Raw genomic sequence first — 24,819 nt, 5'->3', positions numbered from 1 at the left:
TTAATTGATTTTGGAAAAGGAATTTTGGAAAAATAAGATAAGAATATCATTAAAATTACTTAATTTTTTGGAGATAGGGGCATATAACTACTCTACCGGGATCAAAAGTTTTACATTGTTGAGGTGCTGATAATATATTTACTTTCATTATTTACGTTCAATCGGAAATTTTATCTATCCTCCATATTTCATGTTACAATCCTAAATTGGCGAACACAATTACCAATAACGGCACAGTTGAGTCAAATAAGGACTAACGATAAACAAGCCGAAAGAATAAACTCTCCAAGTACCAACTCAAAAAATGTTTGTCTTTATATATTGGATCCTGTGAGGGATCCATTATTTCCTGAAAAAGTTCTTCATTACCTAAAATCAGTGTTTTGAGGAGTTTGACAAGAACTACTCTACGGTTTATCGTGTTGGGTATTGATATCATATAGATCCTCACTTGAACTATTAACGATAAGAACTTCAGTATAATTAAGGTATTGCATCCTCTGTCATATTGGTTTACGTATTATATACGTTTAAATAGACTTTTCTGTATAACAGATAAATTTAATATATATGGTTGGACTATTGAATCAGGTGGAAAAGTACTTCTGGTGGTTTAGTAAGTATCAACTAAGATTCTTTCTCTATGGAAAAACAGTTGCAACTTAGAGAGTCTCAAAAACTATAGTTTTTCGATCTTCACCTACGGTCACTCATCTTTACTTATTGAGGCAAAATTATTTGGTTTTCGTTTTTATAGTTCCCATTTAGGTTTTTGCATTTTCCTGGACTGATTTCTCATAAGGTTTGGATCTATCTAACCATTCTTTTGATTTTAATAATAGTTTTAGGTTTTTAATTCGGCTTTAGGAATTTATTTTAAGATTTATTTTAAGAGATTTTTTCATCTAGTTTTGTAAGTTTTGTTGAAGTTGATCATGAACGAAATCATAACCAATAGAACTACAACACCACAAACAATAACAAGTTATCCAAAGATACTAGCAGCAACTATGACACCAACTTACATAAGCAACAATTAGTTTTAGAAGACCGATCCGATGAAGAACCCGAACAATTTCACTCATGATGACCGATATAGGTAATCTCTGTTAATGTTACTTTGAAAACTCCTTGATGTGTGTAGGGGATATATATTGTGTTACCGCATATATATTGGACTGTATATGATCTCGACTAGCTAGCAAGGTAAGAAGTCACCTACAACGAAGATTTATCCATTTTCCTTTCATGGATTTGCTAACCGAGAACTTAATTTGCCTCTCAGTCTCTCCCTCAAAAATCTCAGATCTAAAATTAAACTCCCTCTCAATTTGAATATACACGAAAGAATATTCAGGGTAATAAAAAAGAAACAAATTGTTTTAAATAGGAAAGACTTTGGATTAACTAGTATAAAACTTGGACTAAATTTTTTGAGCGCAAAAATATTAGTCTAGAGAGTACTGGACTCTGAGGGGAAAGACTATAACGTCGAAAACCCAGGAAAGAGGCTTAAACGTTAATTCCCAAGTTGGAAACTAAGGATGAGCATTTGGATAGAAATATGTGGTTTCTACCTGGCCCAACCACAATTTTGCGGATGTATAACTGGACAATTCACAAGTGGATTGGGTGCAAATGCAACTTTTGTGATCCTACGAATTTTGGATCGGATGCGGATGCACTCTTAAAAATCCGTTGGACATCCGCTTCCGTTAGCTTTAAAATTCTTGTAACATTTTATAATATATGATGTTAATTACGTATTTTTATTAGTCCTCCGTATAGTCAGATTTATCTCTTCATCACTTTTTTTTGAGCAGAAAGATTAAACTTGTATTAAATAAAAAGTGGTGTTATGTTACGTATGATAGAGCTCCTACCACAAGACTCATATTACAACAATATATACTATAATATACTCTACACTCTACAGTCAAGCATTACTTTCCAGTGAGTGATTAGATTCCTAAAAGTATCAAATTTGAACCAACCCTCACCTGTCCCCCATTTATAAATTATTGCTTTAACTTCATTGATGAGTGTTGCTGAGGATCTGGGTCTTTTTCCTGTCATGGTTCTCCTGCTTCTTTCATTCCAAATATCCCATGTAATGGAAAAAGCAAGCAATGGCCAAATCTTCCTGCCTCCGTTTCTTCCTCTCCTGAACTTCCAAGCTTGCAGAACGGATGTTATATCTATAGTTTCAGTCCATTTCACATTATATTCGTTTAAGAAGTAATTCCAGAATTGTACTGAGAATGGGCAATGTATTAATAAGTGACTTACTGTTTCATCTTCTAGGGAGCATAATGAGCAAATTGTGTTGTTGATGGTACACCCTCTTTTATTTAGATTGTCTGTTGTAGGTATATCATTTTGAGCTGCATACCATAGAAATATTTACACTTTAGGTGGAATATTCTTAATCCAGATGCATGAATATGGAACTTGAGATGGTGGAGTATTAGCTTTCTCTATAAGACAATTGTAGCAGATTTTTGTTGAGAAACCATTAGAGCATGTGCATTATATTGAGTTTGCAGTCTCTATAAAATCTGGAGGGTCTTCTAAAAGCTGCAGTAAAGCAACAATTTCTATGATCTCTGCATTATTGAGATTCCTTCTCAGCTGACAGTTCCATGAGCCATTAGTTACCATATCTCTGAGTGAAGCATCTTTAAATTGAGCAATATTGAATATTCTTGGAAATTGGTCTTTTAGGGGTACATATGTCTTCCATTTGTCCCACCAGAATTTTATTGCTTTCCCATCTCCAATATGTAATTCAATTATGTCTTCAATAATATGTTTTTGTTTTTGGATTCCTTGCCAAATTCCTCTTCCTTGTGGTTGAGATGAAGTCTTGAACCATAGACCATCTTGAGTTCCTTTCATTTTATGTTGAACCACTCTCCTCCACAGATGTGTTTTTTCATGAGCATATCTCCATGTCCAGTTTGACAGTAAAGCTTTATTTGTTTAGTTTCAGACATCTAATTCCCGAACCTCCAAGCTTCTTTGGCTTACTGATTTTATCAAAGCCTATCCAGTTCATTTTCCTGTTCTCATTTGAAGACCCCCATAGAAATGCTCTCATAATTTGAGTTAACTTCTGCTCCACCTTGACTGGCATTGGGAAAATTAATAGGAAGTATATTGGTAAACTAGATAGTGTTGATTTTATTAGAGTTACTCTACCAGCTTTTGTAAAGAACCTTCTCTTCCATAGTGCCAACATTTTTTGAAATTTTTCTATAATGACATCCCATATTGAGGAGTTCCTGCTTGTAGCCCCAACTGGAAGACCAAGATACTTCAGAGGTAATTACTCAATATTGAAATTTAAAATTTCAGCCATCTCCTCTATTTTATCATCCGATCCCACACTAAGAAGAGAACTTTTAGTTAGATTCACCTGTAATCCTATCATTGCTTCAAAGATTTGAAGTAGGATGAGTACGTTTTCTTCTTCTTCTGTTTTGGCATCCAAAAATACCAAAGTATCATCAGCATATTGTAAGTGTGACACACTTAAATCATTGATAGAAAAACCTAAGATCATGTTGAGTTCCACTGCTTTATTAATTAGTTTTGTGAAGATTTTTGCAACTAATATGAACAAGAATGGTGATATAGAGTCTCCCCGTCTCAGACCTTTTTGAGGTTGAAATCTCTCTGTGGAGGAACCATTTATAAGAACAAAATGTTGTGAAGAGTTTATACACCAATCAATCCAATTAATCTATTTCTCTCCAAATCCAGATGCTTCGAGAACATGTAATATTATGTACCAACTTACATTATCAAATGCCTTGTGTAGATCAAGTTTGCATAATACCCCTGTGACTCCACTCTTTAATCTAGCATCAATTAGTTCTCCAGCCACTTGAATCCCATCCAATATTTCTTTGTCTTTGATAAATGCACCTTGATTTTCAGATATCATCTTGGGCAGAACTTTCTGCAATCTATTTGTGAGAATTTTTGAGACCACCTTGTATATGCTGCTGACCAAACTTATAGGTCTAAAATCATTAGGGGAGCCTACTTGTTCTTTTTTTGGTATAAGACTTATGAAAGAACAGTTGGTCCTCCAATCAATCTTTTCCTTCCTATGAAATTCCTCCACCACCTTCATTAGATCATCCTTAATAATATCCCAAGCTAATTTATAAAACTCCATGCAGTACCCATCATATCCTGGTGACTTGTGGTTCTTGAAGTTTTTTATTACATTTATCACCTCCTATTTATCTATCTTTCTTTCCATCCACACTTTATCTTCTTCTGAAATTTTTGTAAAGTTAATGTCCTCCAATTGTGGCCTTGAGGGGGTGCTTCTCTTGAAATAATTGTTGAAAGTAGTTGGATATTTCATGCCTTATTTCTTCTTGATTGAAATTATCTTCACCATTTATGATTATATTTTTTTAATAGTATTCATGTTCCTTCTTTTATTTTCTAGTACATTGAAATATTTGGCGTGGGTATCACTTTCCTTGAAATATTTTATTTTTGATCTAATGAGCCATTTCCTTGCATTTTCTAAATTCAACTGTTTTAGTTGGGCTCTGAGCTCAACTCTTTCTCTGAAAAGAGAGTTAGATAAAGTAGTATGTTCCTCAAAAGCATTAAGAGTGTCTATTTTATTTGTTAGTAGATATTTATTTTCACTAATTTTTCCATATGTAGCTCTACTCATCTTTTTAGAAAGAACTTTAGGTTTTGGAGTTTTTTTTTAAGGAAATATAGATGGCTGTCCCTCTAAACTCTAAAGAATTCCACCAAATTCTGAGATTGTTAAGGAAATATGGATGTTGAAACCAGTAACTCTGTACTTTAAAAGGTGGATTTTTCCTGACGTTGTTAGTGGTAGTAAATAATAATGCAGAATGATCAAAAATAGTTCTAGATAAAACTGTTCGAGTAATGAGTGGGAATTTTGTAATCATGGTTGGGGACACTAAGACTCTATCTAGTCTGCAAAGAATAGGATTAGATTGCATGCTGGACCAAGTATACATACCTCCATTTAGTGGTAAGTCCACTAAATCATGAGCTTCCATGAATTCATTGAATAGTCTTTTGCCTCTTTTAGAACCTCTTGGCTCGTTTATTTCTCTCCCTCTTCTTGTTGCATTAAAGTCTCCTGCCATCACCCAATTTTCATTGTCCCAGCCTGTTAGATGGACAACCTCCTTCCAGAATTCATATCTTCCCTAATAGGATCAAGGTGAATATACATTTGTTAAGCCTATTCATAGTTCTCAACTTTGCTTTTGAATTTCCGAGTGAGGGTGTTTGGTCCTACTTCTTCATCAAAACATTCCAATACATTGGCATCCCAAATTGTTAGAAGACCACCTGAGAGACCTTGAGATAAAATGTCTCTCCATTTAAAACTCTCACCTCCCCAAATTTGTTTAATCCACCAATCATTTAGCTTCATAATATGTGTTTCCTGTATTAGAATACATGTAGGCTGAGTCTTCTTTATCAAATCTTTAAATCCATCCATTTTATCCGCTGCAGTTAGTCCCCTCATATTCCAGTTAAATATCTTAATATCCATTAACACTATATGCCCCCAAATTTACAGTTTGTTGTACTATGTCCATGCTATCTTCAATGCTATTCTCAATTGTACTTCAATTAATTTAGTTATGTTGGTCATCCTTTGCTTGATCCTTTATTCACTCAATATCATATGTTTAGCCACAATTTCTGCTTATAATTTCCTTGTTTTTGCTGGATCCTCCCCCACATTACCCCCAACATTTGTAGTAGCATCCATTAATAAACATACTGTGTTGTAGACCCCATTCCTTATCACTGAATCTACTATCTCTATAACCTGTGTATTTTCAACCCCTTTTTTTGTTTGATTTGGAGTCAGAGTATTTGATTCCATCATTGGAGTTGTTGTGTTCAGAACTTGTGTATTTTCGGTTGCATCAAGATCAACAACATGATATGTTGAGTTGAGTTCCTCTGTCTGTATTGGTTGCTTTGATTGTTCTCTGAAGAAACGGTTGAACATCTCTTTGATAGTTATTGATTTTTAAATTTCAGTTACAGGCCTTTGACTTTGACCGTTATTCATGGTATCTTGACCAATACCTTTCTTCTTAACTAAAAAACTTCAAATAATTCTTTTATTGTTTTAGGTTTTTGTACGTGCGAATTGGTCGTACCTGAATGTTGTCCCACCTCCATGTGCTCCCTTCTTCTCCACCGAATTGGTTCAATTATTGCAAAGTTAGTCGGACAATGTTAGATAATTCAAAATTTGAATTTGAATTTATTTTTCTCAACGGATCTTCACCTCTCTCCACTTGAGCAATAATTCGCCGGTAATCTTCAACGATGACATTTATGTCCGCTCTGTAACCAAAATCCCATTCAATCCCAATAACCAAATTTAATCCATTAAGCGATACTTAATAGCTGCTGGAATTTCTTGAGCTCTCCTTTTGATTCTGAGACGTCAGCATGCTAGATTCCATTCTATTGTTGTCCTATAAACCTCTGCTAAACCTCCCAATGCTTCTCCAATAATATCAAAGTTTTTCTTAGGCCAGAGTTGTGTTGGAAGCCCTTTAATCTTCACCCAATTTTGTGGCAGAGTTAGAACTCTTTCATTAATGGTAACATCATCATAGATCCACCTCTTGACTCCAATGCTTGTACCTTTGACACTCAATTTAATAGGTTGCCAACAACTATCCCATTCCCAGTCGTTGTTAGGGTGGAAGGTAGCTGAGTTGTTGTTGTAGACATTGATTTTTAAGAATCTATTCCATTTAAGCTTCTGAGCTATTTCTCTGGCAATTTGATTCCAAGATAAATTTCCATAAGAAGTACACACAAAGGTTCGAGATGGCCTGTCAATATTCCTCCTATCCTGTAAGTTAACGATGTTTTCAGAAAAATCTACTGATGATGGAATGATTTGCTGTACTGGGATGATATCTCCAACCAATTTGACCATGAGGTCATTAAATATTTTCCAACCACTTCCATCTGTACCTTTAGGAATAAAAAGAGCTCTATTTGTTGCTATGTTTTCATCGGTTCTAGTTAGCTTGATAAATTCTCCTATGGAGTTGTTTAATTTTTCCAAAAGAAAAGAGAAATTTCCATCTCTTCTAGTCCACCGATGCCGAGATGTTGCCGGACTGAGAATTTCCTCAATAGATTTGATAGCCCATCTGCCTATTTCTTTGGAGAAGAAAATCTTGAAGTTTAAGCCGCCATCTCCTCTTTCCACTATCTTGAATCCCTCATGTTTTCCGAAAGATTGTTTTGAGAATTCGAAAGTTTTCCGGTCAATGTGGGTGATTAACTGTGAAATTTCTTCTTCTCTCGCTCTGACACTCTCTCTCATCATTCGAAATCAATCCTAATGGAAGTTACTATGTGGATCTTCGTCATTTTTTTCCACCAAAAATTTAGGGCTTGATCTTAAGACGCAAATTGGGTTATATTTTTTTCTTCTTACTCCTCCGGCGATCATTAGTCAAGTTATTTTTGTTAGTTTTATTTTTTTATTTTTGTTGGATTGGATGTGGATGTCAAATTTAAAATTTGTTATCCATTGAATTGGACGCGGATGAGACAGAAACTGGCCCATACCGGCCATGCTCACCCTGTGGGAGGCACATATAAATACAAAGTACAAACACAACAAATACAAATAGGCCGATACGGCATCATGCTGTTTCAAGCAAGTGACTAGGGATATCTTTTGTTCGACTCGGTTTAGTAAACAAACAAAAGCAAACAAAACACAGTTTCCTACCAAATCCAACAGCATACACACAACTAACCAGTCACATTCTCCCACGCGTCATACATACCCCACTTTCAGTTGCCGTGCTTATAAAACTACTTTCTTTTCTTTATTCTCCAAAATCCTTGATTTTTTAGGCCAAAAAAAAGATTGATTTTTTTAATTATTAATCATCAAATTCAGCTATTTATGAAGTAGAGAGAGGAGTAAGTCCCTCGTAAGTAGTGTGCGTATGGAACCCTGAATTCATCGTATTTTAATTTCACAGAGGTTTAAGTAAAACACAGTAGTACCAGTTTCTGTAGTAATTTATAAGGTTTGAAAAATTCTTGTTTTCTCTAAATTATTTTATTTGTTGATATTATCAAAGAAAAGAAGATTAAAGACAAAGCAAAAACAGGGTTCAAGCTTTTGATTATGTTTATGGTTTAGAGAGGAGAAGAAATTTTCTTTTTGGAGAGGGGAAGGGGGAAAAAATTCAATGGGGGGTTGTGTATCCACACAAGAAGGATGTATAAGAGTTAAAAGAAGATCATCAAAGTGGACTAGGAAAAGAAGAAAAGGAACAAGAAGAAGGGTTTCATCCGAACATAATAAAATTATTGCTGTTCCTGATCATCATTCTATTAGTAACCCTACTTTTCAAGGTATGAAAAGATTCAATTTTTAATGGTTAAATCTTAGTTTCTTTTCTCTGATTGATTGATTGATCATTTTGTTTGTTGCCCCAGAAATTTCATTGATTTTATAGATTACTGATTGTTAATAAGTGAAGGGAAATGAAGGGTTTTTTAGACTGGATGAAATTTTTGGGGGTTTTAGTTGACCCTAATAGAGAGGTTATTAGGGTTTGTGTGATTTCAGTACTCTTTAGAAAAATTTTGAGCAAAATTTGTTGTTGGGGGATGAAACTAGATATTGGAGATGTTGTTGATTTACCTATTTGATTGTCTTCCTTAAATGGTTAATTTTGGGAATGTGGTGTGTGTATGGCAGGAAATACAGAAGAGGCATGGTTCGATTCTATTGCTATGTTTGAGTCTGATTGCGACGAGGATTTTCATAGTGTTCAGGAAGGTAAAGTGGATTGGTGTATTTCATTTTTGGTTTTGGAATATGCAGTTATTTTGTGGTGGGCTAATCTTATTGACAATTTAGTTTTTTTCCCCTACAGATTTTTTGTCTTCGAGTGGTTCCAGAAGGGCATCTTTGTCTAGTTTATCATCAACGAGAAATGGCAACCATGAAGATCAGCATGATAATGTTCCATCTATACCTTCTCCAGACCTGCGACCAAAACTAAAGGAACAATCAACGGGAAATTCAGCATTGGATTATTTATTTGATGTCTCTAGAAAATCAATCAGCAAGGTGTCACATTCGAATGATGCTGATATGCAGCCAAACTCTGCTGTCACTTTACCAAATAGTAAACTTCCCATTTGCCCTGATGAGCACTCTGGTGACTCTGGGGATACGCATGCTGGAGAGAAGGACAAGGAAGTACTTGACAATTGCGGGATTCTTCCACATGTTTGCTTACCCTGTCTTGCCTCTACCGTCCCCTCAATTGAGAAGAGAAAACCTTTGGATCCTCTTTCCCCTGGCGCAAGGAAGAAAACAGCCAGTAAACATTCATTCAGATGGAAAGAAGGACATTCTAATCCTACATCAAGTGAGTAACGAACACCATAATTTGTTTGTAAAGTTATAACTAGAGCATTTCTATTCCATTATCTTGGAAGGAAAGATGTATACTTTCGGCTTATCATCCTTTTGTTTTGCTGCAGTGTCTACAAAGACAATTCTGCATAGACCAAAAGCAGGCGACCAAGTTCCGTGCTGCCCAATAGAGAAGAAAATGTTCGATAGTTGGTCTGCTATCGAGCCTAATTCTTTCAAAGTCCGTACAGAGAATTATCTTAGGCAAGTGAACAATGTTAAACTCTTTATCTAGTCATGTGATCAGTCAGACCAGCTACTATCAGAGATATCGTCATCTTAATTTTTATTTTTAATGCAGGGATAAAAAGAAAGATTTTGCTCCCGGATATGCAGCATATTATCCCATTGGTGTTGATGTCTTCTTATCCCCTCGGAAAATTGATCATATTGCTCGCTTTGTGCAACTTCCAGTTATGAAATCATCATCTGGAAAGCTCCCACCTCTTCTTGTTGTAAATGTTCAGGTGTTTTTCTAAACTCTTAATTATTACATGTCAAAATAGGGTTAAACAGTGATGTAATTAATCTTGCGCCACATATATGCTACTGTTGAGAAAGTAAATGATTGCCTGGTCTACACTCATATCCTGTTGATATTTATGTACTACTACTCATACTAATATTTCTGCGGTTCTTCAGGTTCCATTATATCCTGCTGCCATCTTTCAGGGTGAAACTGACGGGGAAGGGATGAATTTTGTTTTGTATTTTAGGCTCTCCGAAAATTACTCAAAAGAGCTTCCTCTTCATTTCCAAGAAAATCTCAGGGTACGATGGCCGTAATGTTTAAATAATTTCTTTGCAGAAGCAACATTTTTTTTTTATTTTCTGAGTAATATGATTCAAGATCAATGTTCTCCATTTTTTTTTAATTGCAGAGGATAATAGATGACGAAGTCGAAAAGGTCAGAGGTTTTCCTGTGGATACCATTTTACCCGTCAGGGAGAGAGTAAAAATCTTGGGTCGCGTGGCCAATGTAGACGACCTTCAGTTAAATGCAGCAGAAAGGAAGCTTATGCATGCATACAATGAAAAACCTGTTCTTTCACGGCCTCAGCATGAATTTTACTTGGTATGTAGATAACAGACTAATTGCATTCCTCTAGGGTTCATCATCAGTTGAAACATTATCTGTTCTGATAATATATTGGATCTAACACATTCCTGCTTTGAAATGTTTTACAGGGAGAAAATTACTTCGAGATTGATATTGATATGCACAGATTCAGTTACATCTCTAGGAAAGGGTTCCAAGCATTTCAAGATAAATTGAAGATATGTATACTGGATGTTGGACTCACAATTCAGGTAAAAATTTTATATTGCATCCAGATATTTAGCTACTATTGTCCTAGCTTGTTTGCAGAGGATCTTAACATGTTAATATTTGGGTGAATCAGGGAAACAAGCCCGAAGAATTGCCAGAGCAGATTTTATGTTGTGTAAGACTGAACGGGATCGACCATACGAAGTACCATCAACTGGGTTTGAATGAAGAGCCCTTTTGAACGCAACTAAGTCACACGAAGGTTGTGTAAACATTCTTTTCTTAATAAAATTTCCGGTTTTGAATTTTTTTTTCTTGCTTGGTTGGTTGGTTAGTTTCTTCTTTTGGTTAAACCAACAATTTGCTAACGATTCCAAATAATTCAGTGTCCAAATCTTTCGGTTTAAAAGTAATACGGCATTCCATGTCAATTTTGAATGTAAAAAACTTCCATGTAAATTTTTTGATTGTATACATGAACATCTGGCCAAAACAAAGAAAACTTGGCTATTCTAATATTACAGTAATCTTAGAAGAACTTAGAACTCAAAACTTGCATGGAAAAAGTGGCTTTCCACACAACCCTTTATTTCCAGAATATGAACTCTTTGGAAAATCACTCATAGGTTTGCCAACAGGTATTCTTCCAACTAGAAGATTATCTGATATATCTAATTCCTTCAGGTTTCTCAACTTCAGGAACCCTGTTGGTATTTCACCTGTAAACTTGTTTTCTTGAAGCTTCAGTGTCTCCAGTGAACTTACATTAGCTAGTGACCCTGGCAAGTTGAAGCCTAACCCATTGTAGCTCACACCCAAAATCTTCATGGCTTCTAATTTTCCAATTGAAGATGGTAATCTGCCCGTCAGATGATTATGAGATAAGTTAAGGTAGCTGATTTGTTTTTGCTTTCCTATCGCCATTTCCTCGATGCCACCTGAGACTGTTTGTAGAAAGGTCGATGTATAAAAGTGATCCACCGTCAAACCTGCTTTCTATATTGAAGATCTTACTAACAGGTCCAGAAAGCTGATTCGAGTGAAGATCTAGCACACCCAAGTCCTGCAACTTTGTGAATGAATCAGGTAGTGTTGACACCAGTGCATTCCTTGAGAGGTTCAATGAGTAGAGCATGCTGAGACTTCCCAACCATGTTGGTATGCTTCCGGTTAGATGATTAGCTGATAAGTCTAGCTCGAGTATAGGACTTGGAGTTGTTCGTAGGAACTCTGGGATTTCTCCTTTGATTCCAGAACCAGCCAAGAAAATCCGAGAAAGTGAAGGCATTCCTCCGAGCCATTTAGGAACTGTTAACAGATTCAAATGATTGTTCGACAGATCAAGTGTTTGAAGATTTTTGAGGGAAGAAATTTCTGATGGCAATGGACTTTCTATTGGGTTGTTAGAGATGCTTAGATGCAAAAGAAGTGACAGTTTTCCAATCGATTTAGGTATGCCACCGGATAACCTGTTTCCACTGAGATAAATCTCTGTAACTGACAGTAGTTTTCCGAAACTCGAAGGAATTTCTCCTTCAAGCATATTATTAGCTAGAGAAAATCTTTGAAGGGACACTAGATTAGTGAAAGTAGATGATTATCATGGAGTCTGAGAAAACTTAGCGACGTCATCTGACGAGAACTTGCTGGGAAGTTTATATTTCCTTCAAGTAAATTTGTGTCCAGGTACAGGACTGAAATGGAAGTTAAGTTTGACAAAGATTGAGGTAGTTTTCCTGTAAGAAAATTGTTTGAGATATCAAGTTCTTTCAGAACTTGCAATGCACCTATATTCTCTGGTATACGTCCTGTCAGACGATTCCCATGTATATCCAAACCTCGCAAATTTGATAATTTTGTAAGAGATTCAGGGATTGAACCCGTAAACTGATTTGTGTGTAAAAGCAGTCTACTGAGGTTTAGAAGCATTCCAAGACTGTAAGGAAGTAACCCAGATAAAGAGTTCTCATGCAATTGAAGTTCTTCTAGTTTTGAGAGCTTACCAATACTTGCAGGTAATGCACCACTGAGATTGTTGCCATACAGATAAAGCCTATGAAGATTCGAAAGACGGTTTCCGATCAAAGGTGGGATGTTTCCAGTTAAACCAATAAGCCCACCAAGATCAATGACTTCTAAATATGAGATAAGTGTAATTGAAGGTGATAAATTCCCTTCCATTTTGCTCTGGAAGATGAAATCACTACTAGACATCAAACCAGGAAGATTAATTCCAGTTACTCTTCCAGTCTTGTTATTGCAAGAAACACCATCCCATTTGCAGCAATCGCGGCCGACCCATTTTTCTAATCTGCCAGAAGTATCAAGATGAATTGCAGCCTTGAAACCATTCAGACCCAACAAATCTCTTTTGTGACATAACCCCATCTTCCCCTTGCACTCTGCCACTGTAATGAAAATGAACACGACACTGATAATGATCCATACGAGTTTTTTGATCACCATTTTTGAGTGTTGAAAGAAAGAAGTTAGTGGGCAAGATTATTATAAGTAGTATCCATCAAAAGAGAGAAAGTTTGTTAAATTATTAAAAAGAAGGAATGTTTGTTGATGATGCTCATGATGATTTTGATTTTGAGCTTTTGCTTTTTTTTTTCTTCTTTGCTCCTTTACTTTTTACTTTTACAGTATAAGTACCTGCAGTATGGTAGAGAAAAGCAAAGAACTGTCTTCTTAAGATGATAGGTAACGTTCTTGCACAGGTAAAAGCATCAAAATGATCTGTTATTACTTGGACATTGAGAAAAGAATCACTTCAAAATACTTCCCAGACTATCGAAATCGAATCAACTCATTGTACTCGGCTGTTGGACAATCAATTACATGTTTCAGTTTTGTTTTCATTTTCTGATGTATTTAATCCATGGCAATTATTATTTGAAGTTGGTTTCACATTTATGTATGTTATCTTCCATGGCCTGTATTCCAAGGGTGTCGTGGAGAATCTTTGAATAACTTCCAACTGTATGGGTTGTTTAGAGACTTTAAAGCATTTGGATAACTGACCTTTCTTGGGGAAATGGAAGGGGAGATCCGAAGAGTAACCGTAGGTGTTTGCCCTTTAACAGTAGAATTCAAGAATAGGTACCTAACAAAGTACACTACACATGCATCCTTTTATAATTAAACCCCAGAGAAATTTGGTCTCTATAATCTTACGTGGAAAGAAAATCAATATGTGCGTGGTAAATGGGTCCATCACACTTGGAAAAATGCTAAATTGATCGACAATTGATCCCGACCCAAAATCCCGACTAAATCTTAGAATTACTATGAGTCGTAATTTCCTGTTATAATTACCCGCATGTATTGATATTATGAAGCTATTCATATTATAAGCTGACAAACAGATATTTTTCCTAGACAAATAAAACTCTCACGCTGAATGATCCCTTCCTATTAGCCGAAATAAACCGTTTTTGAGTTTTGTGAAATGAGCGTTCTGGTGAGGATACGACAATGTATGATTGGTTTTAAAGAAAAACGATGAAATTAATTAAAAAAAGAAAGAAAAAGAAACCGTGACTTTTTATGTTTGGAATTTTACGCAGAAAATAATACCAAATTAATCGGTGTTTCTGTGTCTTTGTGCACGCTCTATATATAAGATATATGAAGCGTTCGGCAAGTACGACTACAATTTGGTTGGCATCGTCTCGTAAGGAAGAAGTGTATGTTAATATAGCTGATAAAGCCATTATAAGAATTCTGGATTATTGTTTGGCAGAGAGAATAGAGAAGAAATATGATCTTGAAGCCATCTTTTCAATTGATTAACGATAAAATTTATTCATAGTCCATATATGATCAGGAGATATGGGGGGTTGCTTTGGATGCGAATTTTTTTGCTGTGAAATCGATTTGGAATACTAATCGAGCCGTGCCTGAATTCCACTGCGTCGCTGTACATTGGCTGATATTATTGAGTGTCGGATAGGGTTTCCTGATATTGTTACAGTCCCGTTGATGATGTGGTTTCCTAATGCGGAAACTAATTTCGTATAGAACGTTTCTTCGTATATCTCTGTATCCCTAAGTATATTTGTGATGTCCAATTTCTAATACCAAGAAGATGTATTAGACTTCGTCAGATTGTCTGTTGATTTTTCCGTTCATATCCGAAGTATTGATCACTGCGTTAGATTTTTTGATCGACTACAGTCCCGTGTTTTAGGTTTTTTCAAGAAAGATTGAATTTTTGGTATACCAATATGAGGTGCGCTATTTTTCATTGTTCTTTTTTTTCAAAATCAAAATTCCGTTGGACTACCATTTTAGGACTCCAAAATCATATTAGGCAACCAGTCCATCTCGAGCCAACACCACTTCCCGATCCTGTCACAACAACAACACCACAAACCACGAGCAACAACATCACTGACTCAACTCCTCGATCACTTGCACACTCAAATACATCAAATCATCACAAGTCACAACACTATCTTTGTAACAAGGTGTTGGTCTCCATGAATACGACCAGCAAATCATTACAATTATTATGTGTTGTTCAGGCTTCAGATGGAGAAATAACAAATCAAAATACCAAAATCCAAGTCTATTCAGAGACGCTAAAGGTGAAGCATTTGTGGAAGTCCAAATTTACAGTCGGTACGTAACAAAACTCTATAACAGGAACAACTATTATTGGGGAGAAACAAGACGAGAAAAGAGCAAAAGTGCCAATACTGTACAATCATGTCAAGTCTCTTTGTTGGATTACCAGCTAACCACTTGAAAGCATCACCGGATTCATTCCTTTATTTAATCAAAATTGTTTCAAGTCAAAATATCTATCATTAGATAAAGAAAAATCATGACCAGTTTTCATATGGAATATATTTTCAGAAGCTAACTCATGGAAGCCGGTATGACCACTCATTCCAAACGTGCAAATCCAAACAATTTAGGGAGGAAGAAGAAGATAGTTGCCATGAGAAAATCTATAGGCCACTGCCATGAATAAATCCATCTGCGCATTTAGCTTTTCAATAAGTAAATCTAAATGCGTCGCCACGGGGCGGAGAAAAACCCACCAAATAAAAATATAAATTAAAAATACATCGCCACTGGGTGGTCAAAGTTCCGCACACACCAAATTAAAAGAAAAAATGCCCGTTGCGTAGCACGGACACAAATCTAATCACATTAAAGAACAGAACTAGATATAGTGAGATTTCACTAAGGTTCAAAAGTATCCTTGAACTAACAAGTTAAAAAGTTCAATTACGAAATATGATTTTCAAACTTGAAGAAACTCTTGGAATTGCTTTTAACTTCCTAGGTATCTCTTCTCGAGCAGATAAACTCACTAATGTTACTAAGTTTTCATTATCGCAGCAAAATAATTCTATCTCTTCCAAAACTGCAGCATGCTTCAAAACAAATACCAGTAACTCGATCTCCTTGTCAGATCCTCTAAACTGTCTGATCTTTATGACCCTTAGGTGAGGAAAATGGCAGGGCACTAGTGAACACGCTTCCTCGTCTTCCTCATCATTGGACTGCATTCAACATTATTGAAAATAATAGTAAAACAAGAGCGAACTCCGTAACTGGATGATTTGTGAAGCATTTCTACAAGGGAGGTTTATTATACATAGACAGATATCAAACAAAATAGAAGTTGGAATTTTGTTACCTCCTCTGATGTAATAAAAAGAGTTTCCACAGTAGGAGAGGTCCCGAGCAACCAAGTCAATGTTTGCACGCAACGTCCGGTAAAATACATTTCCAGCTCCAAATGTCGGAGATTGTGAAATAGAGGGGATTTGCACTCCATTAGACCGGGAACTCCAGAGACAACCTTGTTAACCAATATAAATACATTCGGATATTGCTGCACCAAGGGCTAGACACTAGTTTTTTACTTGCAAAATGTATTACAGGGGTACATAATATCCTGCCATTTTCAAGAAAAAAAAAAAAAAAAACAGAAAATGGGCTATATAGCCAAAATTGCAAGTTTTCTGGGCCAAATGGATAGTTAGGATTTAGCCTGGGTCAAATGACCAAAAGAATCTTTTAACGTGGAGAGACGTTACTACCCTTTTGTAACCGTTCTCCCACCACGTTCTCCTTCTCTCTTCATCAAAACCACCTCAAGTTCTCCTCTGTCTTCAACAAAACCCAGAACCATCGTTCATCTTCATCTTCTCAAAAACTCTTTGAGTTTTGAAACCACCAAACTCCTCCAGCGTCTCCCCCACACCAGAAGCTAGTTTCATCCACCGTCTCCTAACAATCTTCACTACCAGAAAATCTTTTTCCTCCACTGTTTACTAACAATCATCACTAACAGAAATCAATTTCATCAACTGGTTCACCACTATCAACACTACCAGAAATTGGTTTCATCCGCCGTCTATAAAACACCATCAACACTACAAGAGAGGGTTATGAGAATTAGGGTTTCAATCATTTCAGTGTATTGGAAGATTTAAGGTTTCAACCGATTCACAGAATGTCTCCTAGAACTCGTAAGTTTTCAAACCCTAACCTTGTTTTGTGCTTAATTTCAGAATTGCATGATTAAATTGTTGAATTGGTTGTTTTAATTTTCATTTCAGTGAAATGGTTGTTTTATTTTCATTTCAGAGAGTATTTTTTAGATGAAATTGGTTTGCATCTGGTTATTTAAGTGTTTTCTATGTTAAATTGGTTGAAGTGAAATTGGCTGAATTTGGTTTTCATCTGGGTGTCTGAAGTTGGTTTAAATATGGTTATATCAACTGTTTTAGCAGGTTTACACTATGATGAAACTGATTTCATTCAGGTTTAGTTTGCAGTGTATGTTGTTTCAACAGATTAAGACTAGATGAAAACAGTTTCATCCAGGTTTAAACCTGCAGGATTTTGCTACTTTTGTTGGAAATATCATGCAACTTTTTAAAGTTAGGATGTAACTTATTGTCATCTAGCAATAACATAGGATTTTTCTACTCAGATTCAATCAACATGGCCTCAACTTTTTAAAGTTAGGATGTAACTTTTTAAATATCATGGATCCCATCTGAGAGTGCACAGAACGGTTGCATGTGTTTAATTCTGTTAAATCATTCGTAAATGCTTTTGTTGTAGTGCACAAATGAGTACATGATTACTTTATTATATGTGCTGCTTGGACTTGGAATGTGATTGAGTGTCTATGGCCTTGCAATGATGTGGATTCTTATATAGTGTACTTTGCCATAGGTACTGCCTCTAAACGATAAGTATATTTGTAACAAGTCATTCCAGCTACACTGTTTTATGATTTTCATTTGCTTTATAAACTCAATGACCATATAGGTGTTATGGTTTGCATATTTTGGTGTGATTATGGGACTAATAACAACGTAGATATAAGCGTAAACTCCTTTTCTTTGTTTCTTCATACCATGTTAACATGTATAATATATAGGATGTAAGCGGGTTTCATTTGATACCTGCAGAAACTTGGTTTCATCTAGCTCTAATATTTATGATGTAACTGTGTTTCATCTGAAACTTACAGAAACTGGTTTTCATCTAGCATTAAAGATAGGATGTAATTGAGTTTCATCCACAGAGTTAACTTATGAGTTAACTGGTTTCATCCAAATTGTTGCAGGAAGCAGTAACAAGAAGAGTGAGAAGAGTGATGGTGCTGAAAGAAGAACCAAGAATAAGCATGATGTGAACGTGGGTGTGGAATCAAGCACAAAGGATGATGTGGATGCCGAAATGGATGAATACAAGTTAGAGAAAAATGAAGGGAAGAAAACGTTCCGATCAAACCTGAAACCGACAGTTGAAGTGCTGGAAAAATTGGTATTTACTGAAGCACAAGAGACTGTGTTAAGGAAGACTAAATTCTGGAACTTTATTGAGGCGATCAAACAAGGTAAGGTGGGCAAGGCTGAATGTAGCAAAGCTCCAAGGGAATTAGAGTTCATCATAAGAAATTTTGACCCGAAAGAGTTCGCATTCAAGATTGGTGATCAAGTTTTCAAGACGGATGCAAATCATCTTGCTGTTATTTTCAAAATGCAGAGAATACGTATGAGTGAACAAGATAAGAAACTTTATGGACCAAAGGAAGACCCAATTTTGAAAACTTCTGAATTTTACAAAAAGTACTTTCTTGAGCCAAAGAGAAGGGTGAAGAGGAGAAAAAGAAAGATGAAAAAGAAGAAGGCTGGAGCCAAAGAGAAGAAAAGGAAAGAGAAGAATACTGGGGACAAGTTGGATAAGAAATACATTGTCGAAGGAATACATACTGCTATGAATGAAGAAGGAACAAAAGAAGACTTGGCGAAACTTTTGTTGCTGTTCATGTTCTGTACAGTATTCTTCATAAACACTGGAGGTATGTATGTCCACTACAAGTATTTGAACTGCCTACAGTCAATCGACACCATTAACAAAGTATCTTGGCCCGATCTCATTCACGAGCATTTAATGCAAAGTGTTAAAGTTGTATACGAAACACCATACTCTATCAATGGTTGCAGCTTCTATTTGCTGGTGAGTATCGTCTTCTATCTTTTGAATATATTTTTTTCTTACGTTAAATGTATCATGAAGTGAGTAACATCTCATATATTATCTTTTGAATATATTTTTGTTTTTGCAGTTATGTATTTTTGAGCAAATGAAAGGCATTAAAAGGAAAGACAACAGTGATTCATGGCCAAGGTTTGCAAGATGGGACTTGTATAAAGTATCTTGCGAAATTGAGGGGAAGCTTGAAACTTTTTCAAGCAGTGAGGTAAAAATATTGTTGTTATTATAACTGGATGAATCCAGTTACATCTTGTGTTGATGTTGTTTAGATTCATTTTTAAAATTCTATCCCCTATTATAACTGGATGAAACCAGTTACATCTTATGTTATAAAATGATGAAACACATTATCTACCAAGTTTCATCATGTGTTATGATAAGATGAAACCAGTTACATCATGTGTTATGATAAATTTTATGTATTTGCAGGTTGTTGACTTTGTTGGTAGGTGGAGTCAAGAGGAGAAACAACTTTGCTTGTTTGGTGATGAAGAAGAAAACACAGATGAAGATGATGTTTCCAAGTTGAAGAATGAACTAGCTGAGAAGGACAAGATTATCCGTCACTTGAATGACGAGTTGGAAGCAAGGAATACAGAGTTGGAAGCAAAGGAGGCTGAGTCTGAAGCAAAAGATAAGACAATCTCAGACTTGCAAAGTGAAGTGGAAGCCTTGAAAGCGCAACTCAAGCCTCAACCGGGAACTCAACAAGCTTCCTCTCAATAGATTGTTCTTTACACCACACCTGAAGACTATTTCAACCTTAACATCACTCAAGAGATGAATAAACCTGTGGAGGAGGATGTTCCTAAAGACGACATCAATCAAGAGATGAACAAACCTGTGGAGGAAGCTGACAATATTCCCGAAGCAGAACCTGTAACACCAGTTCCTAGAGCAGAACCTCTAGCACCATTTCCTGCATCAGAAATCAACCAAAAAGAAATTGTCGCAGCAGAACCTCTGGCAGTTATTGGATCCTTTGAGAATAGAGTGAAGAACGTATATAAAAGGTCTAGAAATAACAAGTTTGTATCAGATGATGATGGGCGTGCAGAGAAGAAGCAGAAGGACGATAAGTTGAGGAAGTTAACAAGGAACAACAAGCTGTGGAAAAATTACTTGATGAGCGGAATAAGACAAGCTGAAGAGAAGTTAATAAAAGAGTACTTTATAACTGGAAAAGTAAGGTACGTATCCGCATTCTTTTTTTTTTTTTTTTTTCATTCTACTTTTCTTATTTCTGTAAAAGTACTGCTAAGTTTATACCAAATTATATGAACTTGTTTAAATGCAGCGACTGCGTTTGGAAGTCCAATGGAGGTGTATGTATCAGTGGAGAACACATCCAGCAACTTGTTTTCAATCAGCCATAAGTGAACACTATTTTGGAGTTTAAAATCGAAAAACGGAGACAATTGTTTCAATATGGCGGTGATACCAAAGGATACTCCAAGTCAATCTTTCTCAGCGCGCTTGCATGGGTAAACATTTTGAATACTACATTTTAAAATGAATGAACTTATGTCTGCAATTTGTTTTCATATAACTTTTAAGTTAGTGTAGGATGTACCTGGCTTGCATCTGTTGCTTGAAATATAATTCTCTTACTAGTGTAGGATAAAACTGAGTTTCATCTAGCTATTATATACAGGATGTAACTGGGTTTCATATGATACCTGCAGAAACTGGTTTTCATCTAGCATTAATGACAGGATGCAATTGAGTTTCATCCATTTAAAAAATATGGATTAACTGGTTTTGATTCAAATTTGTATTCAGGCTGATGTCATTGCGGGAGATGAGTTGGACGCTGCAAAAATGATAAATGCTGAACTGCAAAAGATTGATGTCGAAACACAACACTTGTTCATCCCAATGTTGAATTAAAAAAAACATTTCACATTGCTTCACCTTGACATCCATGGAAGAACTTGGACACACTACAATTCTCGCCTAGGTTCTTCAAACTATTTAAAAGAAGCTCAAATGATGGCGGAAAGAATAAATCATCTCTTTCAAGTTCAAATTCAAAGTACTAGTATGGATGACATTGATGTCGTCGTTAAATCAGATTGTCCACAACAGTGCTAAAGGTAGGTCGTTAACTCTTTGAACTGAGATTATAACATACAAACTGAAACGAAGTTTGAACCGACATTACATTTTTTTTTCCAGACCGTTAAACTGACATTACATATTCATTTGTCTTGCAGTGATGATTCGATGATGTATGTTACCTACTACATGGAATGGGCAATGACAGACGGTTACTCCTTTGAAGGCAAAGATACTATTGGAGAGGAGATGGGCACAAGACGAATCAATCTGGCATATGAAATCCTAACTGATGAGAATAGTTGCTGGAAAGTTTGATGTGTTTAGGTTGTTTAGAAATTTTTTATTAATGTAGTTCATTTGGTAGTACTTTTTTTTTGTTGAACTATGTCTTCGCATACAGTTGTGATCCGTGGATTCGTCTTGATTAAAATATGAACTCTTTTACTGAAAAATGCCTATACTTCAATTTCATGATGGTTGTGTTTGAATATGTTAGCCAGAAATGATTAAATTTGCAGGTTGAAAATGTAACCAGGCTTGGATGAAACTGGTTACATCCTAGCCTGTATAAAACTTCAATTTTTTTGTCAGATTGTAACCAGGCTTGGATGAAACTGGTTACATCAAAGCCTGTATAAAAACTGTTTTCAGAGTGTGCAGGTTGACAAAAAATAGTTTTTTCTGCTGGCCAAAAATCTCATTTTTTCCAGAATAGGTAGGATGAAACTGGTTACATCCTGTACAATTAAATTTGAATCTTCGCAAACATTCAAATTTTACAGTGAAACTGAAGGGAATGTACAATTAAACAATCAACATAAGACTAAAAGATATATACTATAAAAATGAAGAGAAATACTTGAAAAAATAATTCCATAAGATATATTTTTATGAACAAAAGAAACAATCCAAGGTAAATACTAGTTTTGAAAATATAATTCAAGGTAAATGAATCTTAAATGTGCAACAAGAGGCTGCAGAGAATAATAAACTAATGAAGATATCATGGTAAAAAGATAATAAAAGATATCATGGTAAAAAGCTGCACAGAAGAAATGAAGGCTGGAGATGTTCTTAAGCAGGTACTTAACGTTGCTTTTTTGCAGGAGGATGAGGACACGTCGTCTTGTTATGATGTGCCTGAGTATGGCAGTTACCGCACATAATTGGTCTCTTGAAACTTGCACTACCTGTGTTAGGAATCCGCTTCTTCTTCGGCCTACCATGTTTTTTTCCTACGACAGTTGGTGGGTTCACGAGATCTACAGTAGCAACATCAATAGGCTTGTCGTAATCAGGAATGGGCTTGATAGGACGATCATACGAAGCACGGAAGCTAGCAATGCTGAAATACAGATTAATGTACTCGTAAACATTGATGTTATTTGAATGCATACACGCAATAGCGTGATCACAAGGGAACTGCTCAGTAAACCAAACCCTACAGCTGCACTGAAACTTCACAATATTAACAGCATGCGTGTGCTTTCCATCAAAAACTTCCCACTCCATGTCACCAGACTTGGTTATTCTCCACTAGACACCAGCACGAATGGAAGCCAACACTTTTTTCTCTAGCCTGGGACAAATGAATCCTTTATACGTCGCCCCCTTCCTCTTCCTTGTACTCATCTGTTCCATAATTTTAAGTCTGATCCAGTTAACAAGTGTTGCAATAGGCATACCTTTTGCTTCCTTGATCCAAGAGTTAAAGGACTCTGCAATGTTTGAACACATGTCGTCGTAACGACAACCCAGACAATGTGCATTGGACCAACATTCCACTGGAATCTCACTCAAGAATTTGTGAAGACCATCACATCCCATATCCTTCAACTTTTGCATACCCTGATCAAAGCCTTCATGAGTCGATAAATAGAAACATTCTTTGAACAAACCCATCGCAGCACAATGCTCTCCCTTTTTCTTATTGGTCTTACTGCGGACATTATTCTTCAAATGCTGGTAACACCAAGCATGATAGAAAGTTGGGAAAACATCACGAATCCCTTGGATCAAACCCTCATGGCGATCCGAAATAAAAGTTAGTACACGAGGACCCAAGATAGATTCTAGTTTCTTCAAGAACCAATGCCAATTCTCAACAGTTTCAGCTGATACGATACCATATGCCAGAGTAAATAATCCTACAGAAACAAAACAAACACAAAAAGAAAAAATCATATCAAACTGACTGAAACTGCTATTATACAGAATGAAACTAGTTTCATTCTCTAGTCTGACTTCACTAGTTAAGGATGAAACCGGTTTCATCCAGTGATAATCTGACATAAAAAAAAAAATTATGACATCAAAAATAAAAGAAGACGTACCATTATTCGCATTCTTCCCGATAGCCGCCATAAGACAACCCCTAAATTTTCCAGTTAGGAAAGTTGCATCCAAGAACAGTACCGGGCGACAATATTCGAAACCAGAGATGCAAGCATCGAAGGCTAAGAACAAACTCTTAAACTCGCCACCTTCAACAACTAAATCAGCCCTACTACCTGGATCGTGTTTCTTCACGGCTTCACACCACCATCTCAAGTCAGTGTATGATTTAATGTCCTCGCCGTACAATTCCTTGAAACATAATTCTTTCCCGGCATGCGCCTAGCTCACTTCCAACCCATAATCACTTTTGAGTTCTCTAACAATATCCATGGATTTCTTGTTGGGATTCTGTTCAATCTGCTCAAATATCAAACTCTTGATAAGTTCGCGCGTAACCGGATCAGCCTTTGTTCCATCACTATAACCAGCACAACATTTATGTTCCCCATCATAGGCCTTGAGGAATAAGTGACCCTTCACATTTGAAGTCTTGGGAGCTGCATGGAACATCCAGTCGCATTCCAATTTCTCCTTGTAATAACATTCGACCGTATATCGTTCTGGATTGCTCTTGACGACTCTCACCCTGCGACCAAAAAAATGGTTATATTTCTCAACAACAAGACGAGCTTCATCTGGTCCTCCATAAAAATATTGACCAACACCTTTTATAATAAACTCCCATTCAGCCGCCTTGCAAGATCTTTTAATTGCCAACTTTCCATTGTATGTACGTTCTTGAGACATGGGGATATCTTGAGAAGAAACAATCTCTTGAGAGGAAGGAAAAGGTGACTGAGCTAAAAGAAACTCCGTCATTGTAGGTGTAGGAGTAACTTTATTGCTGCTCGGAAGATGACAAGGATTAACCAACTGAGCTCTGCTAGGGTCAGGTGCTAAACGAAACTCGCTCATTCTACTGTTGCTCGGAAGATGACAAGGATTAACCAACTGAGCTCTGTTAGGGTCTGGTGCTAAAGGAAACTCGCTCATTCTACTGCTGCTCGGAAGATGACAAGGATTAACCAACTGAGATCTGCTAGGGTCTGGTGCTAAACGAAACTCGCTCATTCTACTGCTGCTCGGAAG

The 24,819-nt window shown here is 36.2% G+C and overlaps 2 protein-coding genes and 1 pseudogene across 2 annotated transcripts; 1 reads left to right on the top strand and 2 right to left on the bottom strand.

The window, feature by feature from the left end:
* The first annotated feature begins 7,920 nt into the window (after positions 1-7,920).
* LOC113318270 lies at positions 7,921-11,311 on the top strand. The gene is made up of 9 exons (XM_026566420.1): positions 7,921-8,442; positions 8,792-8,872; positions 8,970-9,470; positions 9,586-9,721; positions 9,819-9,984; positions 10,160-10,288; positions 10,399-10,593; positions 10,707-10,829; positions 10,922-11,311. The coding sequence occupies exons 1-9, from the start codon at positions 8,277-8,279 to the stop codon at positions 11,027-11,029; spliced, it is 1,605 nt and encodes a 534-aa protein (XP_026422205.1). The 5' UTR covers positions 7,921-8,276; the 3' UTR covers positions 11,030-11,311.
* LOC113318271 lies at positions 11,273-13,254 on the bottom strand (annotated as a pseudogene).
* Positions 13,255-22,929: 9,675 nt separating this feature from the next.
* LOC113315448 lies at positions 22,930-24,549 on the bottom strand. Its single transcript, XM_026563724.1, has 3 exons — positions 24,036-24,549; positions 23,727-23,924; positions 22,930-23,540 (listed from the first exon to the last, which is right to left on the bottom strand). Exons 1-3 carry the CDS (start codon positions 24,547-24,549, stop codon positions 22,930-22,932), a joined length of 1,323 nt encoding a protein of 440 aa, XP_026419509.1.
* Between the last annotated feature and the right edge of the window lie 270 nt (positions 24,550-24,819).

Source organism: Papaver somniferum, chromosome 10 (genome assembly GCF_003573695.1).
Source record: "Papaver somniferum cultivar HN1 chromosome 10, ASM357369v1, whole genome shotgun sequence".
Lineage (NCBI taxonomy): Eukaryota > Viridiplantae > Streptophyta > Magnoliopsida > Ranunculales > Papaveraceae > Papaver > Papaver somniferum.
The sequence above is the reverse complement of the archived record's forward strand: the minus strand, read 5'-3'. Positions and strand labels throughout refer to the sequence as shown.

What these genes read in the sequence shown, in the direction of transcription:
- LOC113318270 (XM_026566420.1), top strand. Translation starts at nt 8,277, where the DNA reads ATGGGGGGTTGTGTATCCACACAAGAAGGATGTATAAGAGTTAAAAGA. An exon ending in CGTACAGAGAATTATCTTAG is followed by an intron (nt 9,722 to 9,818) that starts GCAAGTGAACAA and finishes TTTTTAATGCAG; the next exon opens with GGATAAAAAGAAAGATTTTG. An exon ending in TTCTTGTTGTAAATGTTCAG is followed by an intron (nt 9,985 to 10,159) that starts GTGTTTTTCTAA and finishes GCGGTTCTTCAG; the next exon opens with GTTCCATTATATCCTGCTGC.
- LOC113315448 (XM_026563724.1), bottom strand. Translation starts at nt 24,549, where the DNA reads ATGACGGAGTTTCTTTTAGCTCAGTCACCTTTTCCTTCCTCTCAAGAG. An exon ending in TATTGTTAGAGAACTCAAAA is followed by an intron (nt 23,925 to 24,035) that starts GTGATTATGGGT and finishes GGTGGTGTGAAG; the next exon opens with CCGTGAAGAAACACGATCCA. An exon ending in CGGGAAGAATGCGAATAATG is followed by an intron (nt 23,541 to 23,726) that starts GTACGTCTTCTT and finishes TTGTTTCTGTAG; the next exon opens with GATTATTTACTCTGGCATAT.